The sequence below is a fragment of the Hemitrygon akajei genome, chromosome 27 (genome assembly GCF_048418815.1).
Source record: "Hemitrygon akajei chromosome 27, sHemAka1.3, whole genome shotgun sequence".
Lineage (NCBI taxonomy): Eukaryota > Metazoa > Chordata > Chondrichthyes > Myliobatiformes > Dasyatidae > Hemitrygon > Hemitrygon akajei.
The window spans coordinates 34,062,268-34,074,149 of record NC_133150.1 but is presented as its reverse complement, the minus strand read 5'-3'; the positions used below and the strand labels follow the sequence as shown (position 1 = coordinate 34,074,149).

The 11,882-nt window shown below is 38.4% G+C and overlaps 1 protein-coding gene across 2 annotated transcripts in view; it reads right to left on the bottom strand.

Moving 5' to 3' along the window:
• Nucleotides 1-819: 819 nt before the first annotated feature.
• The window catches only part of cttnbp2nlb (CTTNBP2 N-terminal like b), a 76,889-nt gene continuing 65,826 nt past the window's right edge, over nt 820-11,882 (bottom strand). The window contains exons 5-6 of one of the 2 annotated variants that reach the window (XM_073030598.1): nt 7,347-9,047; nt 820-2,425 (exon numbers count right to left, since the gene is read on the bottom strand). In XM_073030598.1, coding sequence (XP_072886699.1) covers nt 7,365-9,047 — 1,683 coding nt within the window. In that variant the 3' untranslated portion in view covers nt 820-2,425; nt 7,347-7,364. Of the gene's footprint in view, nt 9,048-11,882 lie in introns of both variants that reach the window. The other variant, XM_073030597.1, reaches the window with a different exon arrangement.

Sequence of the window (11,882 nt, the reverse complement as noted above, 5' to 3'; positions counted from 1 at the left end):
TGGCATCCATGGCCTCTCTATAAATTATATTTCTTTCATTCAATCCAACTTCCCACTCCTCTGCAAATTAAAAATAACTTTCTTTCTCCCTCTGCTTTACCTACTGAGTGCTTCCAGCATCTTTGGATTTTATTTCAGCTTTGGAGCATCTGATTTTTATTTTATATATTTGCTGCTCACAACTTTAAGTACCACCAACTTGCCATTATTTAGTTTTTTGTGTTCCCAAAGAAGTTAGTTGTAAGCAGTAAACAGTGTTGTGCTTGTGTTCAAATACATTTCCCTATCAAACGCATTGTGTAATGGGGGAAAAAAATTGATCTAAGTGACTTTGACCATGATTGTTGGGTGGTTTGAGTACTGTAGAAACTGCTGATCTCCTGGTATTTTCACACACAACAGTCTCTAGAGTTTACAGAGAATAGTGTGAAAAACAAAAAAAAAAATCCAGTGAGCAGTGGTTCTGTGGGTGAAAATGCCTTGAGCGGTCAGAAGAGAATGGCTGGCCTGGTTCAACCTGACCAGAGGGTGACAATAACTCAAATTACCACACATTACAACAGTAGTGTGCAGAAGAGAATCTCTGTGGATAACCTACAGCGGAAGACCATGAACATATAGTTGCCACTTTATTAAGTACAGGAAATACCTAGTAAAGTGGCCAGAGTGTACATGTACAGTGCATGGTGAATAAAATTGATTCTTGATCCACCTATACTAGTGGGTGCTTGTTGATTAGCTCCAGTATGCAAACTACTTTTGTACTTTGATCTCTAAATGCTTTGTTGACTAAATAAAGTAAATAAGACACAAGACATCTTGGTATGAATTCTGGTTTTATTAATGGTAATTACCATTAAATGTGAATATATGCAATTCCTTTACATTTTTAAAATTTACAACATGCAGATTCAAAAGGCACTTAGAAGTTGCACTTTGAATTAGTTGAAATATCCCAGCAGTACAAACAAAATCCTGTTAGATAGAGCAGCTTCAGATTTAAGAAGTTTGTAAATGAAGCACAAAAAGGAATCACCCCTTTACATGCATTTTTAGATACACAGTACATTGAAAGTCTGGAAAAAATACCAATTCTACTGTATCAAAACAGTTTTATAGCTAATAAATTATTAAAAATATATTGCTATGAATGTTTTAAAACTAAGAATACTAATTGGTCCAATCAATTATGCTATGAGATGGAAGCACTACACTATTTTATACTGTGAATTAGTGTTACAATAAAAATGGAAGCAATGTTAAAATGCAATTTACTTCATATGTGAAGGGAAAGCACAATGATTCATATTAAGTGCCACATAAGTACTGATTTATCATCGTCATTCAAATGGACAATATCCCACTTCCTTTATCCCTCAACGCATTTCTCTCTAGCCCCTCTTAAGAATCTTGTTGTACTACTGTCTATTCAGCATCTCCCCCCCCCCACCCCATATTACCCAGACCAGCCATCTCTTTCAGAGTAAATCCCATTACAGAAATTACTGTAGGTGGTTATCAAGCAATCCCAAATACTGAGCAATAGGATTGCTGGCTGTTGACTGATTCCTTAGGGGAAAATTAGAAACTTCCATCATGCTGATATCAATTCAATAATGTAGGATATACCTGGTCTATACATGGTTCAGATACCCTCGCCTTAACCAAGTTAGTGGTTCCTGAATGAAACTTATTATCAGTGAATTTCAGCACTTTTTTCAATACCCAGAAAGGATGCTTCCCATTCTGTTAATTATTCACAAACAACAATGGAAATTCAGAACACTAGAGTTTTTGAATATCACTTTCCAAAATGCAGAAATTGATCAATATTTGGATTGTTAAGATTCACATGGTGTGGTAACAGCATTTTATGGAATAAGATTAATCACATCTCAAAAAATGCATACTGTATGCATCAGAATTTATTTCCTTAAAACCATATGCTTAACATATTGTTTAGTAAATTAAGACAAAAAAACAGAATGTGTACACCTGAAAGCATGAGCAGTTCTGATCTACCAGAGCAAGGCGACTGTATTTAGCTTTTCTGAAAACAAATGCCCCAGCATTTACAGTAGAGATCAGATATCAAACAGCTAATCATAAATAAAGGCCTCTGATACACTTCAGGTAGGTTTCCAAGCTGTGGCTTTTGTTTTCGTCTTAAAATGCCTGTGTGTGGTAGTTCAGTTGTATGTGTGTCAATAGCAAATTATTTTGAGACAAAAGGTTAAATAAATGGGAAAGCTTCAATACAAATGCCTTCAGTATCAGTAAAGCGGTGTATATATTTTTTTAAGAAGTGGTATTCATAACTACATACTCTAGAAAAGGAAGCTGGCTTCTGGGGTGGGAACATAAAGATTTCAAATACTCCCAACACACACACAATACTGGAGGAACTCAGCAGGTCAGGCAGCATCTATGGAAAAGAATACAGTCAACATTTGAGGCTGAGTCCCTTCATCAGAACTACAGTATATATGAAAATTCAAAATTACATCTGCACTGTAGTTTAAACTTACAAAATGTAAATCTTTTGATTTTATTTTAGTCTCTGCACACAGACACATAAAACAAGAAAATATTTAACAATTTAAAAAGATTTACATAATCAATTTTAGAAAGTATTGTAAGAAGGGGAATAGGATGGAGCATTACTGACAATCTCAGGAATAATTATTAAAATAACCTCCACAAAGCATTAGTTGGCAAAGCAGAGGGAGGGAGATAAGTTTAAAAGTTTGATTGCTTCAAGATTCAAGTTTTTAAGTGTTTTCAGTAGGATGCATTTGACAAGACTTTCAAGCAACCGGGCAGGTTTAACCTGCTCTCAGTACTCTGTCACGATAGATTTTAGATGTAGTGTAATTAATATTCATTTTTAATTCAATTGAGAACCATTTCACTTCCCACTTATCAAAAATTATAATTAATGATTTATTTTAGAGTAACTTCTGTAAATTAACTTGGAGTAATTTGTAATTGTAAGGTATTGAAGAAGTAATTAGGTTAACAAGAATCATAAAATTACTTGCTTCACAGATAATGGAAGGAATCCACATTCCATCCACAATGTTTAGCTCTCATTGTTAGATTTAATTAATTGGATGAATTAATTCCATTCCAAAGAACAATTCACAGGGACTTTTTGAACATATTGATTAAGTCAATTTCATTGGTTCATGTTACCTTTTGCAAGACCTCATGTATTCTGTATCCTGAAGAGTTACCATTCCTTTGAAATTAATTCCAGAACTTTACAAATGCCACTAGAACATTTGTTAAACTCCAAAATATACAATGCATTTTAATTGTTTTTAAATTACTCCAATCAGCACAAGTAACAGCATCCAATACTTACTTAAGCCTCCAATTTGAAAAGATGAAACACAAATAGACAGGTCTCCTCATTTCAGATTCAATAGGTTTGGCTAAATTGCTATCAAACCAGTTTACTCTCAATATGGGAAAAAAATGTTTTGCATCTTTTGGGTTGCATTTATCAATTTAATACCTGCATAATTGTTATTTATTGAAAATACTACTGTTATTAAAAGACTGTCAATAACTGCAAGGTTTTTTTTAACTACTTAGCATTGTTTAGTGCAGTTTTGTTGCAGAAAAGAAACCCCTGTATTTTATCAGTCACCATTCCCTATTTCTCCCGATCCTACATCACTATCCACCACCATTCTATCACCTACATCATGTAATTTCAAATCACTGTTACAGCATGGTAGCAAAACTTAAAACAAAAAGCCTCAAAGGAAAACTATTTTTGAAACACCTGTGGCATTAAGGAAACAATTAAAACACGATTCCTAAAACTTCCACAAGCCGCTCAACCCTTACTCCAGTAGCTTGCAATTTTCTCTCCGCGACAACTCACTTCCATGTACTTACTTATAAATACGCATTGTTAGCTGTATTATATTGACTATATTCTTCAACTACTACTCAGCACTTCCATAAACTTAAAATTATACTAGAACTGTCAAGTTTTCCAATATGGACACAAGCACTTACATTCTGCAGTTAATTAGTCTACAGTTCCTCAACCATTTTCACAATCATCTCTCAGTACAAAGGACTTCTTGAAACTGCTCCTGATTTGCCCTACCTCTCTTTGTTCTATTATTAGTTTATCTTGCGGTGTTCCAGATTTACTGTCAATGGAATATCTGTCTATCTAAACAAGGCAATGCCTCACCTACACTCTTTGCAATTTCCCTAATCACAGCAAATAGTCCTGGGGGGGCAGGGGGCACTGATCAGCACTCAGTGTGCAAGACAGCCAACTGGATTAATTGGGGTCTATTCACGCTATATAATGATATAACCTCTCTGACTTAATTTCTCGCTATCTCTATCAGGCAGCCCACACAACTTTAAGAAAATAACAACATAAAATTTATTTTAGAAAAGCGCCGTTGAATTTTAAAAATGCGCAAACATTGATTACTTAAAGGTGACCATTCATGAAGCAATGATGTGTTGTTCTCTTGCCTAAATTGTTTATCACATTTTGGTCACGATGATATATGCCCCACTGGGACCAACACGTGTAATTTCTTATAAAGCAGTAGTGGTTCATTCGCAATGTTCATGGGTCTGGAATAAACCAATCAGAGCCATGTCAATCTGAAGTCACAGACTTTCCATTGCTTATCATCATGTTTTGTTAAGCTAGTTCACAGGTTATGGAACATTGTTTTAAGTGATTTATTTTATGCCGTCTTTCACATGGAAACACATGAACTTAACGACACATCCCAGAAGTCAGCAGGCTATCTGAGAATTTGTGTGATCCAACAAGCTTTGAACTTCTGTTGCTAAGCAAGGCAGGGAGAATATTGGAGGAGGGTTGAAATACAGTTCTGGTTCAGTTGGGTGTTGATAAAAGCTGATGCCAGAAGACAAGCAGGATGAGATGACATGGAATACTCTGGCCCTCCCACAACTGCATTTCATATTCCACTGAGGTCCAAACTGCTAGTTTCCCGATGCCTACTGATTGCTCCAGAACAGATAATTTAAAAACAAAGAAATCTCAGACATTTTAGGAACTTGCTTTTCTTTGGAAATGTAACATTTCAAAGTTATTACCTCCAAATCTAGTAAGATCAAACACTATGGGCATCAGAAATACCAAAGGTAGCTTTCTAATTCATAGAAATGATTCATTCCCAATTTAATCAGGACTGGGCAAGAATGGCAATTGAAGGCCCTTTATTTCAGAGCTTAAATGGCTGAGTGAGCCTTTTGAGAGTCTCAAGTGCACAGTCTTTGCAGCCTTTAAAATATTGACTATTAAAAGAAATATTATACCTAAAAATTCTAACAGAGCATTTCATTTATTGCTCTCTGTAGATTCCTACTATGTACAAAATGGCCATCGCTTACACCCAAATAACATTTATCACATTTTAAGGCAATTCAATTCATCTGAAGACCTTTGAGCTATAGATCCAAGGTGCAAAAAGACGCTAAACAATTTTCAAATTTTCCATTCTAGTAGTAGCACCAATTTACCCTGATGCTTAGAAACAGGCAGTAAAAAAAAAAGAACAAATATTATGTCTTTTTAACAAATTTAGTACAATTTCTCACTGGATTTCCTCAGTGGACCATATCTATCCTGCAGTTTACAAAACTGTGTTTAAAATGACCGCTGCCAATCGAACATACAATTTTTAATCTGTCATTTAGATGACTGAAACTAATACTTTATCAGATTTTGAAGTTATTTAAATTCTGATTTGTCCATGTTAATGCCTATCGTGGTGGAAGACTAATCTATTTGTGTAGGGAGATGGAGGGCAGGTGGCATGCAAGTAAGCAAAGTCATTTTCCCAAACCATTGGACAGTCTGATAAAACTCCAGCTTCATTGTTGTGGTAGAGATGCAGGAATAAATCTTTGTTGTCATTTTAGTCATATGAATGTGTACAATGAGATTCTCATTGTGGGGTGTTGGAAGAAAAAAAACTAAAAGAAATACCACACCACACCAACTGGGGAGAACATCAGTTTATAGGCTCAGTTTATAAAAATGGTACTACTTTCTTGTACTTGATGTTGTGTATGCCTTGTGCACACCATAGATTTCATCTCCCCATTGTGTACTGGCTATTGCATGATTCTAGCTAAATTGAGCATTTAAACAAGCCTCTGGAAATTATAAAGATGTTACTACAGTACATAGTTGCTCAAAATTTGTCCGGCAAAGACTGCCACTGAATACCACAAGTTGTTGAACTGACTCTGACTAAAGTTTAATGACACTTAACTAATGGATGTAAAACAGAACATTGTGCAATCCCTTTGGCTATGCTACTTACAAATCAAAGAAACATTTGAACCTGTTGTTAAAGTACTCGTAACTCCCTCTGATATGATATACAGATCCTTGGCAATTAATGAATCAAACCAGAGGAATACAGCATTTAAAACATCATTCACAGGTCTATTCTAGTAATTTAGCATCCAGATGAAAAATAAACATCACCAGCAACCTTTGCTAATACTCCTAGGATCAGTTAGGTAACTAATAAAATAATGCAATATATATAGCTTAACTGAAGTCTTCACTGAAGAGATATTCCATTTAAAGGTTTTAAATGCACTTATTGCAAGAGCAAAAACAATTAATTACTACCACCACCACCATCAGAACAAAACAATAATGAGGGATAAATTATTTTAGTTATATGACAAAGAAATAAGCAATCTTATGTTTCTCAGATCCACTATCTTCTACCCACTACCCAGGTTTACCATTATAAGAACCAAAGTGACCATCAGAAAATTGATTGCAGTTTTCTGTGAAATTCCTGATGGATTTCCCAGCACCATTATCATCTCTTACATAAAAGCTGGCTTGGGCAGCAAAATGTACCTAACCAGATTTGCAAATAGAGTTTTCATTCCCTTTTTAATCTCTTCCCATTTTAGTTTCACAATGTACTTTTCACGATTATAAATGTACATATTAGTGAAAACCAATAAAAGCCATGGTTACAGATAATGGACAAAACACCCTGAAGGAACTTCAAACCATTTTGGGGAGCATTCAGTAAATCCATCCTTTAATTAATGATTGGTAATACTGAAAAGTGTTTTATAAAATGGGAGCTTTTGAATTTTTATACATTTAGTTAATATTTCCCAATTAACCCATAAATTAATATCATTGACATCAGGACTAAAAAAGTAACTGCTAAAGTTTGTAAAATGCAGAGAAAAATGGATATTGTATAAATACGAAATGTGCTATAAATAATAAATTGTTGTTACAAAACTCCAATTATCTGGAAGGAGTGAAAAAAGCATCAACTCACATCTGGTTTCTACACAGTTTAACTACTGGTTGGTAGAAGTATATCAATCTCTTTATTGGATGTTGTGATCAAACTGTTATCCATGCCACAAGTGTTCGGAAGGTCAACTGTGGTGTTACAACCATCCACAGAAGCTGCTGAGAGCTTTATGGAGGCTGTAGGGTTTGGTTCATTAGATAGCGGTACAACACAAACTGCAGCGTCAGTACCATCTGCTGAGCCCATCACTGCACCATGGTCCAAAGACAATTTTGATGAGACATCTTCATGACTCCCTGTTTCTCGCCAGTTAAAGAAACACTGTGGTTGTACAGAGCTGGGGGTACTTGACTCGCTTTTAGAAGCAAGCCCGATTTGAGTTGGTCCACCATCTGCTGACGTTCTCCCCAGTGGGTGTGGTGAAGCTGGAGACTGTGCAAGGCCAGGCTTTTTAGGAGGAATTGGTGGAGGATTGCCTCGATCCACCCTTGATGTCGTTGGTGATCTTATACAAGGTACCAGTGGACTCTGAGGACTAGAGACTTTGCTACTGTTTGGTGAATGATTTGCATCACTGATTGGAGCTTTCGTTGAAGTGCCCAGCTGCCGATAGTCAGTGCCAAATGGGGAATTATTTGTAGTTTTGAGGGCATTCGTCTGACTTGTAAACCTAGAAAGGACTTGGGTCACAGTATTACGAGCCAACTGTTTGGCAGCTGAACTGTCCAAGGTAGTGGGCGACAGATCCCTTGGCGGAGGACTCTGAAGGACACCAGTCTGTTGATCTTGCTCTGCCTGTGCTTGGAACTTAAATCGAGCAGCATGAAACCTTTGATTCAGCCCAGCTTGATAGGAGGACTGAAAGCTGGTTGTGGGGCTTGCTGAACCAATCAGTCGTTTTGTCAACACAGGAGATGAGCATGGAGAGGAAGATACTGAAGAGGCAGCTGACGAGTTTACGGTGTTGTTTGGAGAACCAGTGAAATGTGGTGCATAGCTCATGGTCACTGTGGCAGCTCCATTTTCACTGACGTGATCCGGAGTGGGAGAAACAGGTTTGTTCTCATTTGCGTAAATGCCATCTGTTTCATTGTCACCAGCTGACTGATCATCATTGTTATTTAATGCAAGTGTCGCACAGTGCCCGTTTAGATGTGGAACAAACACTGGCATTTTAGGTGATGTGCAGTGTCCTGCTTTTGTATCACTTCTGCTTACTTCCACATATGGAAAATCTACTTGGCATGATTTACTTTTATTAGACCCAGCCCCTACTGACGAGCCTGTTTCATTCCCTGTTGCTTTAATGGAGGTTCCTGCTCCACTTTTAAGTTCTGCAATGATTTTTTTTAAGTGTTCCACTTCTTCATTGAGAGCTCGTGTTTGGTTTTCTTCGCGGTTTAGCTTAGCTCTCAGCTGCTCCTTCTCAGTGTCAAATTCAAAGAGTTGCTTCTCCATTTGGGCTTCCTTCTGCAAGGCCCGCCTCTTCTCAATGGTCAACTCTTCTTCCAATTTACAGCTCCTTTCCAGCTCTTTCTCAAGCTTTAATTTTAGCTCTGCAGCTTTCTGCATTTCCTCTGCTGACTTGTTAGTTGCTTTTTTGCATTCTTTCACCAACACCGTGGTTAGCTGTTTGTGCCGTGATCGTTCTTCCTCCAACTGCGTGGACACCTTCTTCTGCTCCTTTTCCACCTTCTTCACCTGCGACTTTTCAAACTCCAGCTACGCAGATGCATTTTGGGGAAAAAAGAGAAAAACAAATTTATTTTACTACAATCTGTATTTTCCCCATTGTGAAGATTTTCTTCTATAGGTAATTGAAGTGTTCTAACACTTCACAGTTGTAACCTTTAAGATTAAAGTTTAGCTTTATTTGTCATGTGTACATCAAAACATTTAGGGAAATGTGTTTTCCCACCCTGTCTCTTGCAAAAATGCTATCCCCTTCTCACAATTCCTCCGTCTCCACCGCATCTGCTCTCAGGATGAGGCTTTTCATTCCAGGACGAAGGAGATGTCTTCCTTTTTTAAACAAAGGGGCTTCCCTTCTTTCACCATCAACTCTGCTCTCAAACGCATCTCTCCCATTTCCCGCACATCTGCCCTCACCCCATCCGCCCGCCACCCCACTCGGGATAGGGTTCCCCTTGTCCTCACCTACCACCCCACCAGCCTGCAGGTCCAACGTATAATTCTCTGTAACTTCCGCCACCTCCAACGGGATCCCACTACCAAGAACATCTTTCCCTCCCCCCCCCTTTCTGCTTATTCGCAGGGATCGCTCCCTACATGACTCCCTTGTCCACTCATCCCCCCCATCCCTTCCCACCGATCTCCCTTCTGGCACTTATCCTTGTAAGCGGAACAAGTGCTACACCTGCCCTTACACTTCCTCCCTCACCACCATTCAGGGCCCCAGACAGTCCTTCCAGGTGAGGCGACACTTCACCTGTGAGTCAACTGGTGTGGTATACTACGTCCGGTGCTCCCGGTGTGGCCTTTTATATATTGGTGAGACCCGACGCAGACTGGGAGACCGTTTCGCTGAACACCTACGCTTGGTCCGTCAGAGAAAGCAGGATCTCCCAGTGGCCACACATTTTAATTCCACGTCCCATTCCCATTCTGATATGTCTATCCATGGCCTCCTCTACTGTCAAAATGAATCCAAACTCAGGTTGGAGGAACAACACCTTATATAATTGGCTGGGTAGCCTCCAACCTGATAGCATAAACACTGACTTCTCTAACTTCCGTTAATGCCCCTCCTCCCCTTCTTACCCCATCCCTAACATATTTAGTTGCTTGTGTTTTTCTTCTCTCTCTCTGCCCATCACCCTGCCTATTCTCCATCTCCCTCTGGTGCTCCCCCACCTCCACCTTTCTTTCTCCCGAGGCCTCCGGTCCCATGATCCTTTCCCTTCTCCAGCTCTGTATCACTTTCGCCAATCACCTTTCCAGCTCTTAGCTTCATCCCACCCCCTCCGGTCTTCTCCCATCACTTCACATTTCCCCTTCCCCCCACTACTTTCAAATCTCTTACTGTCTTTCCTTTCAGTTAGTCCTCACGAAGGGTCTCGGCCCAAAACGTCGACAGTACTTCTCCTCATAGATGCTGCCTGGCCTGCTGTGTTGCACCAGCATTTTGTGTGTGTCATAGGGAAATATGTTGTTTGATTCAACAACCGACATAATTCAAGAATATGTTGGGGGCAGCCTGCAAGTGTCATCCTGCTTCCAGTGCCAACATACCAAACCAGAGCACCTGGAGGAAACCCACATGGTCATGGGGAGAACATACAAATTTCTTACAGGCAGTGGCAAAATCTGACACCCAATCTTCCAATTGCTGACACTGTGAAAGTGTTAAGCTAATTGCCACGCTCCAATGCTGCATTTTTTTTTAATTCAACCTATTTCAGAAGCAGGTTAAAATGTTAGAAATCAATTAAAATGTGAGGGGCAGGAAAAGCTGGAGTAGTATTTTAGGATAATAATAAAGTATACATTGCTAGAAATGGAGACTCTATCTTTTTTCTTTTGTAAACTCTCAAATCTGTTTCATAGACTGCTTACTCATGATCTATTGTCAAGGATACCTGACACTGTTTGAAAACACAGCTGTATATCATAATCCTAAATTGAACAATGATCTTAATCAAGCAACAAAGGAGTGTGTGTGTGTGATAATGTGATGTGTCCATACACCAGGCTAACATATACTTAAGACTGGAAACATCAGTCATGTGGCAGAGGCAGAAGCTCAGTTCTAGGTTTCACAAAGATCATTGACATATATCTCAGTGCATTTCCCTAAATATTTTTAAAACTTCGTCAGATTTCCCCATTGTTCTTTTGCACTTCCCCTCAAACTGTGTGTTGCTTAACTAAAAAATGTCTTCATAGTTAAAATATAATTAAAATGTTGGAATCTTTATGCAAACTAAACTTCAATATGGGAACTGATGCATCATTAATGAGAACCAGGGGAAGAAAAAAATCATCACACCCACCACAAGAATGCAGGTCGTTGAGGGTGCAGACTGTGTGCCTCCACCATACCAGCAGGTGCATTCTTCCATGAACATTTTTTTTGCCACAGTTTCGCAGATATTGAGATTCATCACGTGTATGGGAGCACAATGAAATGTGTCATTTACATTAAACAACACAACCTAAAACTATGCTGAGAATGGTGGTTAGTGTCGCCACACATTCTGGCGCCAAAATAGCATGCCCACAATGTTATCAGAACAAGGAAAGCAACAAAACAGTAACAGCATGAATCAGAGTTCTGGTCACATAGCAACCATTGAGATCAAAAACTATTAAAACAGGTTCATGAGATTGATTTAAAATTCAGTAAATATCCAGTGCTTTTAGTCAAAAGATTGTCTCCTAGAAATATGTTTCCTTCAAGGGAATTTGTTTATTTTGAACAAAAGCTCAAACTGTTTATTATAATGTAGTCACCCTTTTATTTGAAGTGCTTTTTCGAGATCTCAGCACTTTTACTGCCATTAAATGGTGGAGAAGACACGATGGACTGAATGGCCT